We start from the raw sequence: 19,924 nt of genomic DNA, 5'->3' as shown, positions 1-19,924 counted from the left end.
ACAGGGAGGGATGAAAGTGGAAACACACTTCTTTAACACACTGTGATAATCTGATGTATCGTGGTGACCATCTGTAAAGTCGCCTGTACTGTTAAAAGTAAAGGAGTTGCTGCAGCCAGGTCTCAAAACTGTATGAAAGAAAGCATGAAGCAGCATATTGACTCTTGAGTGACAGATGGATTAACACCTGTCTTGTGCAATAAATGTTTTAGAATATGGGTTCTTCAGGGAAGTTGGTAATAAGCTGTAGAAGTGCAAATTGAGTGATGTGTGTTTGGGTGACTTAACTATAAGAACAAGAGTTTTGTATGGATTAACTAAAACATATTTATTGCACAAAGATAGAAATGAGTGTAGGAGACATAAAAGGTGAATGATGTAGCAAACAGTAAAACAGCATTCAACTGGAGGAACCAGAAAATATGTAGGCAGCCCACCCTGAAAGAAAGTGCTATTTTTGTAAATGACAGTCCCGCTATGTTGACATTTATGTTATGTGTATTGGACATGTAATCATGACGTGTGAAGATTGTCTGTTACTCTTCACTTTTTTTTAATAACTATATTCTGGTTTGAGTACAGCTATAATAGTTTTGCCTCCAATGCAATCATTAAAACATCATGTAAACCCTAAAAAGTTTGGTCTTTTGTTTGCAAATGCATAAAATGTTGAAAAAACGGCACTCTCTACCTTCTGAAATATGCAGTAAGAGCAGTCTGGTATATATATATATACAGTATATATGAGCAGTGATATATGTGAGCAGCGGTTGTTTGGGAAACACTTGAGTTCTCGCAGCACAGAGCAGTGCTGTTCAGCAGCTGACAGCCAAAGACAGGCTGCTCAAAGAGCCACTGTGTTCTTGCAGTGTAGGAATAACTTTAACTTTTAAATTTGCAAAACAAGTACACACAGAAAAATGCACATGTCACATGCAAGTTATGCATGTGTGATAATTTCCCTTTCATGAGGTGTTTATTTTGGAAAAATAGTGGCGAGAAGCGTGATGAAATATGTCACCTCCGTGCTCCACTAGCCGTCTCTCTCTACTCCTTGGTGTTATACAACTCTCTGAAAAAAGATACCACACAAAAGTACGTGTGTGGATAGTGAGGCACAGTGTAGCTTCAGCGGAGACAAACAAGATGTCTTTAGTTGCAGAAGGGGCTCCACACTGTGGCTGAGGCTCACTGATGACACCACCGAGGGGCGCGGGGGGAGCTTTAGCCACGGGATCCTAAAACGAAATTGCACGCTGTGTGAAGAAAAAAGATGGAGAGAGATAGGGAGGCAGACAGAGAGTGAAGGCTGAATAGAGAAGGCTGAATAGAAGACGAGTCACAGTAGTCAGTCAGTCACTGGCTGAGGGGTGCAGGCGGAATTAAGAAGTGCTGTCTTTATTACTGCTGCAGAATAGACCTCTCACCATCTTAATGGAAGAATAAGCAAAGGGAAAGGTGAATGGGAGGCCGCCCTTATGTCTGTCCCTCATGGAGAGGTGATGATTCAGTATCCAAAGTTCAACCACACTCCTGTCCCCCATAGCTCTCATCCCAGAACCCAAATAAAACCCTCCTCTACTCATCTACAGCTTATTCGTTCTGTGTTTTACCTCTGCATTGCTTGTTGCGAGGTCCAGCCTGGTGCACAACAACCACATACACAAATATATACAAACTGGGCTCTGAGAAAGTGTGAGAGCTGTTTCACTTTTCACCTCACAATCCTCTCTTTTCCTCCCCACCTCTACCGTATCATATTACATTCTCCTTCTCGTCCTTCCATCCCCACTGCTCCATCCCCTCCACCCTTTCTCTACAGCTCTCACCAATGTGGCTGAGTCACACCGTGCAGATAAAAACCCCTCCTAATGAGTGCTGGCAGTGTGTATGGGACTGAAATCAATATCCTGATCTCAGTCTGGTTGTGAGGTATGGTCATTAGAAACCAGAACACTCTCTTTGACGGCAGGCTGGGTTATCGCTGGTACTGACTTTTGAAAGGGAATACCTCGGTTTCGTCTGAACTTTAATGGAACAAAGGAGAGTGTGACTGGGTCCGCGGAGGCTCCAGAGAGTGCAGACAGGATTCCACAGTCAGTTTGGCTCAGGGCCATTCAATGTGGGCATGCAGGTGAGGGGAGGAGGAAGGGAGAGGGGATAACAGGCATGCCAGTAGTGCCCACAGTTGTTGTGGTCAGGGAAGCTGAACTTCCCTGTGCTGCAGGTCAGTACAGTACTGCCTTGTCTAATCCTAAATTAGACACCTGATCTGCTCTTGCACCATTAAGACATTGATGCTTTGGTCTTCTCTCTTTTTAACCCCTCTCTCTCTTTCTGTGCATGCTCAGCTATTGTCCAGTCAACAAGCACGTCAATAAGTACTTTTATTGTTGTGTTTATGAGTCTTTGCAAAAGAAAACCTGTGAATGTTCATGTGCATTTTCAAACTATGGTGTTACACTGCCCCCTGCTGCCCTTAGGGTAGACAAGCTGCACACTCACTGTTAACAGTGAAGCCATAAGCCAAACATTGTTCTTTCCCCAACAGCTGCTTTTACTTTCAAATGGATTTGCTGGTTTCTTCAGCTTGGTGTGTATTGTACAGTTGTACTGTACTTTTATTTCTGAGGTCAGCCTCAGTTGGGGTTATTTGTTAGAGCACATGGGCTCAGACTTGTAAGACTGATATACTTATATTGGTCTGATGCCGTTTTGGCAACAAACAAAAAAAATGTTGCTGAATATATTGAGTTTATGAAAGATACAATGTAATCATTAAGAATCTGAAAAACCTAATAAATGACCCATGCTCTTTCAGAGTACAAGATTTCCACTGAAAAGGATTTGAAAGTTCTGTGCTCCACACATCACACCATAAGAAATTAGAAACATGAAGCTTGAAGATGAGACATCACAGGACAGGAACATTGTGACAAAGTGATGCAAAACTTTGATTCTGTCAACTGAAGCCAACTTAATCTAGTCACGATGAGTTAGTATGAGGAGTATGACCATTTTCTTTCACATACAGCTTTGTTAGAGTTTGTGACTCAAAATGACTGTCACTGTCAGCAGCTAAAGTTGACAGATGCATTTTGGACTGATCTGATTAAGAAAATGATCAGACAAAGCAAAAAGGAGAAATGCTCACTTCTTGTTTTGCATTTTTGGTGCCAAATTTGATGAGTTTTAACATCACAGCCAAATGGTTTTAATCAGAAATCTGTTGATAAGCAATAATAAAGGCATCTCAAAGAATTGCTTACTACAGTGCAGTTAAAACCTACTGGGAGACGGATACCTTTTTATGGTTTTAGCTGTACTCCATACTTTCAAACAATGACTATTACGGAAGGCAGAATGCCAAATATCCTAACTGTGAATCTAACACACCTTCAAATTAAAGATGAGAGTCAGAACTTTAAAATCAGTGTTACTTTTTAAATCCATGAGCTGAAGTACAAAGACAATACAACAAGGAAGGCGTCAATGTCATAATGCTTTCTGACTGCGTTGTATTTGTCAAGGGGTATGCCAGACTCTGTGTAGTAGTAATTCTTGGGGTGTAATCCTTTTTCACAGAGGACATTTAGACATGTCACAATATTACAGTCACAGATGTAAATAATAAAATGAATGATGGCTGAATTCCATTTAGCTGCTTTAGTTTCAGGGTCCTAGTATTGTGCATGCTGGTTTACTGGGACACTCGGATAGTACAGAGCCACCTGTGACTTTTCCTACTGAGACAAGTCCAAATGCTCTGCTGTGAAAAAGGTCTATTGGGAAGGGAAACGAACACTTCACAGAAAAGCTGTTGAAAAACACAAAAATATGGTTCCAACAATGACTACAAAGGTTAATGAACGCTTCTGTGGCGGCCTCAACATTTATTACCAGATGGATTCTTTTGTGCACTTTGTGCAAAGCAAATTCCCCTAGGGGCAATAAAGGTTTCATTCATTCAATCGCTTTGACGTGTTCCTGTTTAGCAGTAATATTTTCTCTCCATTGATTATTATTAGGCCACTATTATCAAACAGGTCATATCAGCTTTTGTTGTGTGAATAATGTTGTGATTATTTTGGCTCAGAATGTGAACAAGAATGTGTATTAAGAATTGCATTCTCACAGTTACACCATCCTTTTTCAAAGCAATTTGTTCTGGGAAATTGTCTGCGTGCTAGAGATGCTTTGAATATTTAATAGGCCCAATTAACACAGACTTGTAGAGGAGCACCTGATGTCCATGAAGCTCTGTTTTGTGCATGTTTAGAGGACGAGTCCGTTAAGTTCATGGGTAAATATGAGATACAAGTTGGCTCATTATTTTGCACTCTTTCATTTTTATCTCTGAGGCTATTTTGGTAGGAGGAAACATTTTGGCTTGCAGCTTCAATTCTTTAAACATGTTCACAATCACAAATAAACCTTCATTCACAGGTCTTGGAGCGACTGTAGACATCAATTTTAATGGATGTTGGCGTGGCTGCACTGCACGCAAGAAGGGCTCATACTGATCTCTATTTATAGTTTCATAAACTACTTGAAGAATGACATAAATTTAACTTATTGTTGTCCTCATTGATGAAATCTTTCATTTTTTTAAATAAATTTTAACTTATCAGCATCATTGTTCTCTTATCATCAGTTTGTAATGTCTAAGAAACTCTGCAGGAGTTCACACCAAATAACTAATGTTACTTTTTGATGGAGGATCACATCGCAGCCCCTATACAATTACTTACGACGTGAGAGAAGGTACATCAATTGAGTCTGTCTGAACAAAGCCCTGATAATGAAACAAAGTCACACCACAACATCAGTGAGACACCTAATGACTGAACCCTGCTGGGACTTTATTTAAACGCATTTTTTTTTGTGGTCTGAGGTCTGGCTTTATTCAGCAGCATCGTGGTGCCACATAGTACTCAATGTCAGATCAAGTGTGAGCTCTACACGTGCCTTTGTGTCAGAACATGCCCACCCATGAGACGAAGGTTGAAGGTGATGATTGCGAGGGGCAAATCAATAGTCGGGTGTGAACTTTTGTGAAGCTCTTCTGCTTCCAGCGGAGTTTGTGACAAGTTACAAGCTTCAGTAAAATAACAAAACAGACAATAATCATAAATAGTTTGTAATATAAAGAATAAGCTCACATCAATGAGCATTTTATCAAAAAACATCAGACAATTTGTTCATGAATACTGAAAATTGTACACAGTGTATTAAGTGTGATGACAGAGAACAGAGGTATTGATCGGTAAGGACACCTAACTTTCATACAGCAGCAGTCAAGCTGACACCCTTTCAAATGGACTGATCTATTCTTTGGGGTGTTAGACCATAGTTGCACAGAGACAATGTGACAAAGTCCCACGGTTCTACACAGACAACATGCACACATATATTTTTGGAAGAGATGTATAGCATAGTAGCATTTGGAGCTGTAAGCTTGTGACGTCAAGATGCTATTGGGCCACTTGTTACTGAGCTGCTCTATAAAAGACAACAACACACTGTTCAGCTGGTAGGTGACTGGCAGACAGAGGAACAGCATGGACAGGTGAGATAAAATGATACAGAAATCCATACACACAGGACACGTGCAGAAGCTGAAGAAAGGTTAGTGAGCTATAACAAAGAGGTGAGTGTGTGTATGTGTGTGTGTGTGCGTGTGTGAGAGAGATAGAGAGACCAGCAGGCACATGTAAGGCAGGCTTTGTAAGTGTTTTTGCAGAGACTTTCAAGTTAATCCCATTGTACTTGTATTGTTTCTTTTTCTATTTCTATTTATTCAATTTGATATATGCATTGTTTATTTTCGATTTGAACACACTGTAAAACTGTTTTATTATATTATAATATTACCAGCAGCCGAAAGAAATACATATGCTTAATTTGTAATTTTGATAACTCCATATTATGCAACTAAAGCAAAATATGTTTTCAGGGAGCTCTGCGGGAGTGAGACTCAGCTCAGCACTATGATTGAATATCAGCATGAGCAAATGCAGAAATCTGCATATAACATGGCATCAAAAAACATGTCTTATGGTGTCCAACTGCAGGCATCAACACTTCCCGCCACTGTTCAGTCTCCCTCTGTGTAGTCATAATTGTGTGTTCATTGGGTCAGTCATACTGTAGAGATTAGAGTCATTGTAACGCTTGTCGACGGAGCTCAGACAGATGTAATGAAATGCAAGGAATTGTATTCAGAGACTGCTGGACCATTGCATTGGAAGACACACAAGGTATGCAGTAATGTTCCTCTCTATCAACAGTATGAGGGCACTCTGTTAAAAGTAAGTACAGTATCAGACTCTTATTGTGTAATTCTCCACAAAATAACCAAATTAACCAACCAAAAAAGTTCAAAAGGCCAAATACTGTATTTGTACATATGTAAAACAGTTTATTGTACTAACAACTCTCAAACAGGATGTGTTTAATTATTATTTTGTGATGTAATTTTAAGATTTTTGTGGTGTGCATGGGATACAGCAGGTAATCTTTAATTGTGTTTTATTATATATAAATAATAATAATAATATATATATATATAATATATATATGGTCTTGTGCATATTCTCATGCAGTTGAAAAGGAAAACAGGAGGCAAGCATGGTTTGTAATGGTTGATTGAATCTTATGTTTCAAACCAATTTTATTATGAGTTCATGAATGAGTTTGACATTCTGTGTGCACGTGTTTAAGTTTAATCCTAATGTTAACTAATACTTTAACTAATACTAACTAACTAACTAACAATTTCTCCTTTTCTCTGTTTTTCTAAGGATGAAACAGTGTTTTGAAAAACTGAACTAAAGTCAAAGCGAATGTTTTGAATGCTTTGGAAGATCAGTGATTTTGTTGCTGTAAATAAACTGCTTAGACAACAAGTCACAATCTGCCATAATATTCAAAATGTACCACTCAGTAAAGATCACATTGGAAACTTCGTGTGGACTGCTATTTGAAAACAGACTGAGCTGTTTCTGACTTAACTAAAAGCTCCTGTTGTTTGTTTTCACAGTTATTTTGCCTTTATTATAAAAAATGATACTAATATGTCTTTGTGAAGATAATGCAGAGGTGTCCATTGATATACTAATATTCCTAATATGAAAATGTTGCAGAATAAAGTTGTTTCGTCCTATATCTCAGTTTGTTTAATTAATGCAGCTTGAGCATATTTAACAGCTGACTATTGCCAAAATGTTCACAATATTTTTTGTCTGAACCAAACTAAACGATGAGTATGCCACAGACTTGTTGTGTAATTACTAACTGCATGAGTATTTTACACATAAACTCCTACCTGATAGGTAGATGGAGGGAATCCTGTATTATCTGTATATCCATTTGGCTATGAGAAAAGATGTATGTGTATATGAATGATTTGAGACGACAGACCCTTACATATCATACAGCGAAGGTTTGCAAATAGGTTGTGCTGCCACTTACGGATACACACAACGGCCTCTGTCAGTTTGGAGTTTGTGGAAGTCATAAAATATTGTTGTTGGGGGTTTTTTTGCTCTGCATTTAATACGATTCAATTACATGTTATGTTTCAAAAAAAACTTTTAAATAATCCCACAGCACATTTGTTCACTTTGTTTATTATCCTAAGACCCAAGCTCTATCTTAATTTCTCTTTGCTATTTGGGCTTATTGGGACCTGATAAGTATAAAAATTAAGCATCATCTGTTGACATGATGTGGTTCTGCATACGGGGACAATTTTAAATTTCCATATAAGCAGAATTAAGTATTATGGTATAACCCAAAATGTGATGTCCACGCATGTGGATGCCAGGTCTTTGGAGGTTAAGTGAGTAATACTTAGTCTTATGCTGAATTGTCACTGGTTTTGATCTCTCTGCATGCTGATGAGGCTTTCCACAGACCACACCCAAAACTCAGCCCAAAGTCTCGGGCTCCTCCTCCTTGACTGCCCCTCAATTTCCATTCCCCCAAAAAAGCCACTCCAGTGTTATCCTGACTCCATGGTAGAGGTTCTGCCACATTAAAGTAAGTTGTGTGAACTGTTCGTGGTTATGAGAACTCACAATCAACGCATGCTGCTTGACGATAGCCGTTTCTTACGAGAGTTATGAAGCAGCACTTCTAGATAACGACGTCCAGCCTCATCCTCATGTTTTGTTTTTGCTGTTCGGACTGCTGGCTAACTGGCTAACTTTAGCTTAGCTGAAGTTATCTGGGAAACAGGCGACCAGACCAGCGTCTGAAATTTGGGAAACTTGTTTTAGAACATTTGGATAAAGCCGACATGCGTTTCTTATGGATAACGGTGCCTAACGCATTTACTTTGTTAAACAGTGGTAACGGTGGCTAGCTAAGATCACCTTGTTAACATGGTTCAAAATAAGTTTACTTAGCGTCACAGTACACTGGTGTTTTAAAATGCTATCTAACGTGATAACGTTACTGATGACGGTAACCTTTCTACGTGAACCTAAGTAGTCAAAGTTGAACAACTTTCCGTAACTGTTGACTTTACGAGGTTGATCCATGTCGTCTCACGTAAACGTTACTGTTAGTAACGTGCAATAACGTTAGCGTGAAGTTACTGAGTCACAACTGAGCAACATTGTTAACTACAACCTTACTTGATGATGTGATCCTACATCCAGTTTTTAGTTTTTAGGCGTACCAAAGTAAGTTAGTAGGATGCTGTGTTTAAAATGAAGTAACGTTAAGCAGAAGACGGGTCCATCCAGGTCCTAAATACTTCTGTTTTACGCAATACAACGTTCAGGGAAGCATCTCTCTGCTGATATTCTTGGAGGGAGACCTCGTTCAGTTTAGATGAAACGTTTGTATGTAGCGGCAGTAAAGCACTGTGTAAATAGTCTCAAAACTAAAATCTATGTGTCATATATATTTGTCAGGTCTTTTTCATGTAAAGCAGCTCCAGGATGTGTTGAGTTTGCATTGACAGTGTCTTAACATAATAAACACTCACACACTTGCATGCTGACAGCTCTTGTCTGCTATTATTGTTCTTCAACAGCACTGTCCACACCCTGAGTGTTTTTTAAGTTGTCAGAAAAAAAAGGAAAACAGGTAACTGGTCTTAAGTTTAAATATGTATGCAAAAAAGCACCATACAATGTAAACTGACTCAACTGAGGGCAAGGTGAAGCATTTATATATTGTAGCTCAAGGCAGGACAATATTATGATATATAATGTGAAACCATATGAATTTGTCAGAGATGTTGCCATACCATTTATACAGAGGTATCTGTCTCTTTATTATCTCGGGCTATAGGCCATTGTTGGCATGTATGCAATGAGCAGGGCTGCCCTTTATGCCAAAAAATATTTTACCGTGAGTATCTTGACTTGTCAGGTATTTCAATTTCTTGATTAGCTAAAATCAGACATTCCTCTCTGGTTGTTTTATCTATTAACAGTGTATCAATTGACTTTCCATAATATTTACTATATCGTAAATATTCTATATATTGATATTGTATTATTTATCCATATCACCCTCTCCTACTGTAGCTCACAGGATGAAACAAGGCTTTATCAGAATCAGAAACACTTTATTGATCCCCAGGGGGAAATTTGACAAATTATACGAAAGTTATGATAAAGGAATAAGGGAAGAAAGTAAGAAAGAAAACGAACAGGAGCAACTGTAACAGGCTGCATGCACGATCGGCGCATGCGCACGCATATACACATACTGTACAGGTTCTCCTCAGATACAGGATATAAAGTGGTTGTACAATATGGTCAACAACCGTTGCCTGCCTGTACAAAACGTGTGCTTGAGCTGCTTGGCTGGTTCATTGCATTATTATGTCAATCAATCTCATTATCATTCATAGCTATATTACATCCTTCAGCCATGAGATGTTGGAAAAAACCTTGACAGATGATTTCTATCCCCTCTAGTGGCCCAAAGATGATCCATACATAGCAGAGGACCACAGGAGAGCTCACACGGTGCAGAAGAAATGTCTCCCAAAGTGCCCGGTGGCCAAGGCAGAGGGGATTATTCTGCAGTGCAAGTAGCTGTCCGTGTGCGTCCCCTGCTGCCGAAAGAGCTTCTACACTGCCACGAGAGCTGTATCACCGTGGACTCGGAGCTGTGCCGGGTTACTCTGGGCCATGACCGACACTTTCTGTGCGACTACCTATTTGAAGAGACTTGCTGTCAAGAGGAGGTTTATTCTGTGTCTGTCCAGCCACTCATCGATGCCTTCTTTCAAGGTTTCAACGCTACAGTCTTTGCTTATGGGCAGACGGGCTCAGGAAAGACTTACACCATTGGAGAAGCTAATATTTGTAAGTTATTTATTTCATCTTTTCTTTCATTGTCCACTTTGGTTGTTGCCAGCTCAGTTAATCTTCTATTAATATGAAACAGGCTCGACGGGTTAGATCTTTTTGTATAATATGATTCAAAAGAAAACAAGACCAGATAGAAAGTACACATCAGTTGGATTTGTCAAACAAAGTATGCACTGTGCTCTAATCCAGTAAAATTAGCGTTTTAATTGTGTTTGTAGGTTCCTTTAGAGATGAGGAGCAGGGCATCATCCCCAGGGCTGTTGCAGATGTCTTCAAGCTGCTGGATGAAAATGACCTCTCAGACTTTTCTGTCCGAGTGTCCTATCTGGAGGTCTACAAAGAGGACTTCAAGGACTTACTGGAGGTGGAGACGGCCAGCAAGGACATCCACATCCGGGAGGATAAAGGCAACATTGGTATGAGATAGGCAGCCATTGTTGTCTTTGAGCATGTTTTTTTGGTTGTGATGAAATGTTATGCAACATTATACCTAATTTGAAATGGTTTGTGCATGTATATATCGGCATTTTATATTTTTGTCTGTGTGATTTCATAGTTTTGTGTGGCGTAAAGGAGTGCGAAGTGGAAGGTCTTGATGAGGTGTTGAGTTTACTAGAGTCAGGAAACACAGCCAGGCACACTGGTGCAACCCAGATGAATCCAAACTCCAGCCGGTCGCACACCATTTTTACCATGTACATGGACCAGCGTCGGGGAAGCTCTCGCCTTTATGGGACTGCTACCAGTTCTGGACCACAAATGTTGTCTTCCAAGTTCCACTTTGTGGACCTGGCAGGGTCAGAGCGCATCTTAAGGACGGGAAACACTGGAGAGAGACTGAAAGAGAGTATCCAGATTAACAGCGGCCTTCTGGCTCTGGGAAATGTCATTGGGGCGTTGGGGGACCCCAAGAGGAAAGGCTCTCACATACCATACAGAGATTCTAAAATCACAAGGTACATTTTCAATAAGTTCATGAGATATTGTAGCACACCATTCTAATAGACATTGGTGTAAAATGTCTTTTTGGTTTAATTTATATAACCCTTGTTTCACCTAGGATCTTAAAAGACTCTTTGGGAGGAAATTCCAAAACACTGATGATTGCCTGCATCAGCCCGTCCTCCTCAGACTTTGATGAGAGTCTGAATACACTAAACTACGCCACGAGGGCCAGAAACATTCAGAACCAAGCGACAGTCAACTGCAAGCGCGAGCCAGATCGAGTGGAAGGGCTGGAGCAACAAATCAAGGCCCTACGCAGAGCCCTTGAAAATCGCCAGCGTTCAGAGACCCGCATCATTTCTCACGCTGATCCACACAGGAGGCCTCGGCTTGGAGAAGGAGAGATCAGCAGACTGCAAGCCCAGAGTGCTCACTACAGGACGTGCACTGACACTGCGTACAGGTTAAAGCACATTCATTGATCAAGTTAAATTTGGTCTGCATGATTTTTTATGTGCTCTATTCTGTCGTTAATCCTCCATTTGGTCTATTTGTGCAAGCCACCACCATAATATGAACCATCCTAACGCCACATGAACCAAATTTAATCAGCTCAATTCGAGAACAAGTCATGCTTGGAGACACGTTTTTGAGTTTACACTGGTTTGTTAGCTTGAGGAACCAAGAGGAATACATGACACACTCGCTGGCAAACAACAGAGTTTGTTACCATGAAGCTATAGGTGGTATCGTCTGTATGAGGCTTCATTCAATCCCATCCTGAGTGTGAGATGTGTGTTTAGGCTTAAGTAGCATCAGTGATTCCTTCCTTCAAATGTTCTATTACTAATATATCACAGGTTGCTGCGGGAGCTGCAGAGTGAAGGGGCTTTGACTGCAGAACAGAGTCTGAGAGTGAAGGAGTGGCTGTGCTCAGTGGAGGAGGAACGGAGCGGACTGACCACTGCCTCAGGACCAGACAGCGGCATCGAGAACAGCTCCACTGAGGACAGTGTTGCATTAAGGAGAGGAAGGCCTTCTGTGAGGAACCAGGTGTGTCTCTTTCACACGCCACAAAAAAATTGAATGTGTCAGTCTAAATTTAGGAATTTCAGGTATGCACTGATATGTCCATAAATGTGTGTTATAAATATTACCCAGGATTCGGAGGTTGCGGAGGAGAGGTGGAGTCACGAGCATGAAAGTGAGAAAGATGGAGATAAAGAGGATAGTATTGTCCAGCTTCAAGCACAGATCCAGCGGTTGGAGAGAGAGAACACAGATTTTTTAGCGGCCCTGGAGGACGCTATGGAGCAATACAAGCAGCAGGTGAGATGCAGTGGAATTCTAATATTGTTTTTCCATTAGTGCAGTGTTTCACAGTTAATTCATGGTACGCCACATTCATTGATTCATTTGCATTGTCACAGCAGGGTTAACCAAGCAGTGGCCTGCTGTAATATGGGCCAACTTTGGACCCAAGCTGTGTCAACATCACATTACACTGATTTTCAACACGTTGCTTTCGTTGTCTTAGATGATATGTTACTTATTTGATTGCTCTCCTCCTGCCTCAGAGTGATAAGCTGCAGGAGCAACAGGACTTGATAGCTGAGCTGCAGTGTCATCTGTCTGCTCCAGGGCTGATGGGCCTGGGCCTTAACTTGAGGTCGCGGCCACACACTGCCCCCATGGGCTCCATGCAACACAGTCAGAATGGAGGCACGTACAGACAGGTAACCAAGTGGTAGAGCAAGCTTTTCAACTTGTGGTGTTGTGTAGATATAAAAGTTAAAATGTGGTAAGAAATGGAGGTGCATGGTCTTTAATGTTATAGAAAGGTTATAGGAAAAGGTCCATACAGTGACAAAGAACAGAGTATGTCGTAGCCTGCTTGTTTGTAGATCTGTGGGTCTATCTGTGTGGGTACAGGTCAGTCCCGTGGGCTATCTCGGTAAAGGGCCTTGTGGTGATCAGGATGGTGGCCTCTATGAGGAGCAGGAGATCCTAGGAGGAGCAGAAATGCAGGACACGGAAGAAGAGGGCAGTCATTCCAACCTCATCCGGGAGAGGCGCAAGTATGTTGTGTTTATGGAAATGATCGCTTGCAGCTTACATATTGTGTGTGAGTGTTAATAATACTGCACACATTACAGACTGATCATGTACAGACAGTGTCATTGTACATTTGCTCATGTTATGTGTGAAATCTATATAATGTAATGCTTATGATTCTGTCAGGCATGTGAACCTGACCTGGACCAAGAGGGACGTGCTGTCAGGAGGACTGGCAGCTGGTGGTCGAGGGCTCATATCTCTGTTGCATGACCAGCACCCCTGTTTAGCCAGAAAAGCATGTAAGTCTAACAACCTTAGAAATAGATTCATTTTTGCACAAATGTTGTTTACACATTCACAATATTTTTCTAGAACTACCCTATTTTTCCACACATTAGCAAATTATATCAGTTTGCACAAATCCAATTTGTGATATGTTTGCATGTTCACACATTGAGAAGCATTCACACCCCCCGAACATTTCCTATGCTTAAACCTTTTAGGATCCTTTTTGACCCACGCTCTCCGGTTTTGCACCCTGTCTTTGTGAAGAAGTTGCTTTGTTTCACCAACGCACAAATCTAGAAACTTTCCACTGTATCTCACCACACAGTGATGCTCAGCTGATGTTTAGGCCTGCAGTCTTCTGGTGAACTGAGCATGTCGGTTTCCAGGTTTGAGAAACACTGGACAACACCCTACTGACCTCTTGTGTACTATCTCTCAAATCTCTGTGTAGCCAACTCCAGTACCGGGGAGGTATCTGTGCGTGAAAGTCTGAAAAGTTTTGAAGGCGTTTCAGAGTGGGGACTTCTTCAGGCACAGCAGAAGATCAGGGAGCTGTCTGTCACCATCCGCATGAAGGAAGAACTCATCAAGGAGCTGGTCAAAACAGGTTTTGATCTCGTTACCCTTCCTTAGCTGCATCTTTTCCAAATAGAGGTTCTCTTCTGTGTTTGTAAATCAATTGTTTGTGGGCGTTCTTTTAGGTAAGGATGCTCAGGCCCTGAACAGGCAGTACAGCCATAAGATCACGGCTCTGGAGAGTGAAGCTCTGCAGGCTCGACAGGAGCTGCAAGAGGCCCAACGGCAGCTGCAGGATCTCGAGAGGCAAGAGAGAGAGATCAGCGCGACAGACAAGACCAGAGCACAGGAATGTCGCAGGAAGATAGCTGCTGCTCAGAGCAAAGTTCAGGTTTGGCTGTCACACCTCTGTATCCATGCCTAATAACAGACAGCTAGAGGTTGAGTGATGCTCATCTGTTTGGCATCTGAAAGAATATTTTTGTGCAGCTAAGCTACTATTTTAAACCCATAAAATAGTTCTTCCTTGATGACTGTTTCCCTCATATGTAATTAACAACAAAACACTTTATTGATATTCTTATAAATTCTGAAAAGGAAAATGTGTTTGTTCTTGCTTTAGGTTCTCCGTCAACGTCAGAGGGATACCGCTCGCCTCGCTAACCTTCCTGCCCAGAGTGAACGTCGTGTGTTAGAGCTGGAGCGAAGTGTTCAAAGTATGAGGACGCAGCAGGAGCAGCTGCAAAGGCGGCTGCGCCAGGAAAGTCAGCAGAAACGACGCCTAGAGACCGAGATGCAACGAAGAACTCACAGAGTCAAGGTATGTCAATAGTTACACATTGTCACATATTCTTCATAATCATAATCAGAAGCTCATTGAAGTCATTCTGTCAGTTAGACAGTTGTAAGGAACGGCTAGAAAGATTCTCTGAGTCTGACTGCTGTATCACTGTAAATGTACAGCAGAGGTTTGCCAAACCATATTCTGGTTTTAGTCATTGCTTCCTATGCTGAATGACTGACTTTAGAACCAAGCTAGTCTCAGTTTATCGCAAATGTTTTTTCATGTGCGGTTATTTGGAATAAGCAACAATTTAATTTCCAGCTCGCTGCAATTGTTTAAGTAAAATGTTTAGTGTCACCACCACCCATCTGAAGTCCAAATGTCTGGCAGTGGTTTAAAGGAAAACATGTCAGTATACAGTATGAAGGCCAAATTTCCAGAGATACTTTTGTTCTCTACTACTCCAGTAAGTTACCTTTTATCTTCCTTTCTTCCACCCCACCATGCCTTTTGTAGGAACTTGAGATAAAAAATGAGCAGCAGCAAAAGATCCTGAGAATAAAGACGGAGGAGATTGCTGCCTTCCAGAGGCAAAGACGCAGCGGCAGTAATGGCTCTGTCATCTCGTTGGAAGAGCAACAGGTGAGACAAGGACATTAGTCACACAATGGTTTGATCTAAAATGCAGCATCTATTTTTAATGTTAAGATTTTGTTATTTTGGTTGTGGCATTTTGTCACTCCCCAAGAGCCTCAGTTTTGTGTGTCTGTGTCTCTATTCCTGCATGATGTGTGGTCTTTTGTCTCTTGACTCCCTGAGAGCAGAAGATCGAGGAACAAAAACGCTGGCTGGATGAGGAAATGGAGCGGGTACTGGACCAGAGGAAGGGGCTGGAAGATCTGGAAAGAGAGCTCACTAAACGAGAGGAAATCCTGGCCAAGAAAGAAGCCCTGCTACAGGAACGCAGCGGACTGGAGACCAAGAGGCTCCGCTCCAGTCAGGTATCAACAACCACGAACAACTCAATTCAGTGACACAGGAAACTGGCAAATGCTGAAAATCTTTCCTCATCTTCCCTCCAGGCCCTGAGTAAAGACCTGGTGACGCTTACAGGACGTATTGAGTCACTTGAGCGAGAGTTGAGTGAGAGGAATGGTCTTCTTCGCAGCAGCAGTGCTCAAGACTCGCAACAGATCCGCCAAGAGATCTCCAACCTACGTCAAGAGAAAGATTCACTGCTTAAACAAAGAGTGGAGCTGGACGATAAGCTGCGGCAGGGTAACCTGCTCTCGCCTGAGGTCAGATATTACTTTGGGGTTCAAGCAGCAACAGTGTCCTCTGAACAATGGATAGGATTTGTTTTTGTGTTCTCACAGCACTGATAGCCGAACATACTTTATTATTTGAAAGCGATATTGCTGTGCTGCAAACACATATTAAGTTCTCACATGGCAATAATAGGAACTTTGACTAGAAAGCATTCGGCAAGCAGTAACAAGTCCTTGCTGAAACTGTAATATCACCCGCTTGTGACTGAAAGTTCATGTTCACAATCTAATAAAGTCCATCTGTTCTCTCTGATGTTTCTAGGAGGAGCGAACACTTTTCCAGTTTGACGAGGCAATCGAGGCTCTGGATGCAGCTATCGAGTACAAAAATGAGGCCATCACTCAGAGACAGAGGCAGCTGAGGGCTTCTGCCAGTATGCTCTCCCAGTGGGAGATGAACCTAATGGCCAAACTCAGTTACCTGTCTGCCTCTGAGACCAGAGCTCTGCTGTGCAAGTACTTCGACAAGGTCTGTGTAACGCTCAACCTGAGATTCACCAAAATGCTTTTCGACACATTAGCTAGTTGGTTACACTACACTGATAGAATTTAAACATCAATAACATTAAACAAAATTGCCATTAGTAATCTCAAGTAATGTTTCCTCCAGGTGGTGTCTCTGCGTGAGGAGGAGCGTAAGCTACAACTTGCCCTGGCTGAGCTGGAAATGCAACTAGATGAGCAGCAGAACCTGGTTCAGTGGTTGGAGAACGCCCTCGACCGCACACAACTCGACACAGATCGCCGGCTCACGCAGCAGCAGAAGGAACACGAGAGGAGTGTGCAGCTCTTACTGCAGCAGTGTCGAGGTGCGGATCACGTGGACTTTTTACCAAAACAATATATTATCTCTCACTAAACAACGGTTGCCTGCATGTGTTTTATGTGCTTTCACCACTTATAGTCCTCACTCATTGGTCTACACTGGATACATTTTAGGTTTACAGTTAGAATATCAATTGGATTAAAGTGAGGGTAACACTGAGGCCAAGTGAAGTTATTTACCATTTTTTGTTAGCATATCTTCTGTATTTTTTATTAGCTTATTTCCACAATCACCCATTAAAATTGATGGTATTTGCATAACCTCGTGTATGTCCTCCCCCCTCAGAGCAAATAGACGAGGGCCTGGCAGGAAGGCAGCGGCAGTTTGAGGGATGGATCCATAACCTCAGCAAGGAGCTGAACCACTACAAGGCGGCAAATCTAGAACTAAGCAACAAACTGAGGGAGCTCTGTGGTTCAGCCAGCCAGCCAAAGGAGCATGCTAAAGGTAAACCTATTATTAGCTGCAACTACTAATTATTTTCATTATCCATTAATGTTTTCATTATTTGATTAATTGATTACTAGTTTGGTCTATAAAATGGAAGAAAAGGAACGAAATCGTAAAATAAAAGGCCCCAAAAATCTTCCAAAGCTCATGGTGTAAGTAAAGTACAAGTACAGCAAAATTATTGCTTGAGTAAATGTACTTAGTTACTTTCCACCACAGCTGTTTAGTTTATATTAGTTTAAACAATAAGAGTAAGCTCAGACTAGTAGCACTCACGTCTGTAGGTAATACTCACTGTTGTCAGACATGTGTTGTCTTTCAGTTGTGGCGTCTGATGGTAAACCAGCAGTCATAGGCAGCATGGAGAAGCTGACCCGCGGCCCCGAGGACAGCCCAGGAGGCAGGGCAGCGCCTGACAAACCTCCCCGGTCCAGGGAGGAAATGCGTGAGCTGGTGAACACCCCTCTCCCGTCCACGTGGAGACGCTCTTCTCTCCCCACAGAGGAACCTGCCGTCATGGAGGAGTTATGGCTCCAAGCGGCTGGGGAAGTTCCCGCTAACCGTGTAGTTCAAACTGGTCTGGGGTCCTGGGGCGGACCGACATCCCTGCCTGTGGTCAAGTCTCGCAGAGAGTCCCGACGCTCCAGCCTCAACATCGGACCACTGACTTCAAACAATGCATTTATTGACGTACGGAAGAATCCTGTCTGAAAATGAAACTGGTTTCTGAAATATTTTGGCGTATTATTCGTCTGTAGTTTTTATATTTCAATTTTTGTACTTGTATATAAAGTTTTTTAACAAACAAGGACACCCACTGATTTTTAAGCACTTTCACTAAGATAATATGTTTCCATTTCATACAATAAGTGGTAGGTATGTGGTCTTACCAGCCATTAAAGTCAATAAGAGGTGAATCATTTGCATCATTTCAAAGTGAGATTCTCTTGCTCTCTAATCATGTAGTGTTTTTACCTTCAACAATATTTTAAATTAAAATGTTTTTGCCTTCCACACTCATCTGGCTTGTTTTTTCATTTCTATTCAAGTCGAGGCTCTTTTCTGGAAGGACTTTTATATGAAACTCTAATTTCTTCCACAACTTGTGACATAAGAATGGGGAAATTATTTCAGTCCTTTTGTCAGTAATCCTTTTTAAATCGATAGTCAGGTTGGATGTTATCACAGCTGATGTAGATGAGGCATGAAAAGCTGCTGTGAAATGTTAGAGTAGTGTGGGTTTAAGTGCAGCTGAGATCAGCAGGGCAGGGGTGCTTCTAGGAGGCCACAGCTGGCTGTTGAGCCCATTTATATGAGGGAAATTCACTCAGCACCCTAAACTTTACAAGGAGAAAAATGCAAGAGATCGCTAACACTGCAACCTTTTTATTCATGAAGATCATCAGTAATACTACCTGGAACATCAAGAACATGCGTCTGTTCATCCTTAATTTCTTCTGAAAGCCAACATTTCAGCTGATCTGACGATTGCTGACTAAAAACTATTTATATTCATTCTTAGTCTCACATTTTCAGATTCAGTGTGACTTACGCTTCCAGAAGATTTTATTATCTCTGATGTCCATCCATAACCTCACTTAGAGATCACAGAAAAAGATGCTCCTAATAACTACAGAACTTAATTGAGAATCATTGCGTTTAAAAATTTTCTTCTGTATCAAAGTAATCCAGTGATAGTTGTCTGTATATCCATGGGTACTTTGCAAAAAGGAACTGCTTATAGCTAATTCTGCATACTTTTAATCATGTCAATTTGGCAAAATGTAAACAAATATAGCAAAAGAAAAAAAACAGGGCTGAAGTTGTGGCTCACATCTAACTTATTGACTCCATGGCAACATTATATTTTCTGTTTACATGCTCCAAAGCCCCCAAATTACAGGAACTGTAGTTCCAAAAATATCCTATAAGAAAAAAGGATAGTAATAGGAATGACAAAATATTTCTTTAACTGGTCCCTACATTGGAGTAACTGTTACAGGGAAAATCATGTGTGAGATGTGTGAGGTGTTTTCACCATCTGAGCAGTAGAGGGCAGTATATCCTCAGTATTTCACAGGAGTCTGTAATATTTCTGGACTCATCCCCCACCCCCAGACTGAAACTTGGATTCTTTGCAAAAATTATTTCTTTAAAAACAAACCAGATTAAGAGGAAGTTCAAGTGTTATTGCTGATTTTTGATATTTAAAAGGAGCAGATTTAAAGGAGGGAGCAATTGAATTGAGCAATTGAATTCAGCTCAATGGGTACCGTAGATGGGGGTAAATGATAACACAAATGGAAAGAATATTTTGCAATAGATACATCTAATAATAAATCAAATATCAAAACAGGCCTGGCAGCGGGGAAATTGACAGAGATGATTC

The 19,924-nt window shown here is 41.3% G+C and overlaps 1 protein-coding gene across 1 annotated transcript; it reads left to right on the top strand.

The window, feature by feature from the left end:
* Positions 1-9,955: 9,955 nt before the first annotated feature.
* On the top strand, positions 9,956-18,543 carry kif7 (kinesin family member 7). The gene is made up of 19 exons (XM_070903150.1): positions 9,956-10,334; positions 10,559-10,756; positions 10,897-11,296; positions 11,401-11,748; positions 12,146-12,338; positions 12,447-12,614; positions 12,863-13,021; positions 13,218-13,363; positions 13,527-13,642; positions 14,083-14,238; positions 14,333-14,538; positions 14,770-14,967; positions 15,448-15,573; positions 15,756-15,932; positions 16,014-16,229; positions 16,522-16,728; positions 16,870-17,068; positions 17,371-17,532; positions 17,858-18,543. The coding sequence occupies exons 1-19, from the start codon at positions 10,004-10,006 to the stop codon at positions 18,244-18,246; spliced, it is 4,095 nt and encodes a 1,364-aa protein (XP_070759251.1). The 5' UTR covers positions 9,956-10,003; the 3' UTR covers positions 18,247-18,543.
* Positions 18,544-19,924: the final 1,381 nt, after the last annotated feature.

Source organism: Enoplosus armatus, chromosome 1 (genome assembly GCF_043641665.1).
Source record: "Enoplosus armatus isolate fEnoArm2 chromosome 1, fEnoArm2.hap1, whole genome shotgun sequence".
NCBI lineage: Eukaryota > Metazoa > Chordata > Actinopteri > Centrarchiformes > Enoplosidae > Enoplosus > Enoplosus armatus.
This window is presented reverse-complemented; position numbering and strand designations above follow the sequence as displayed.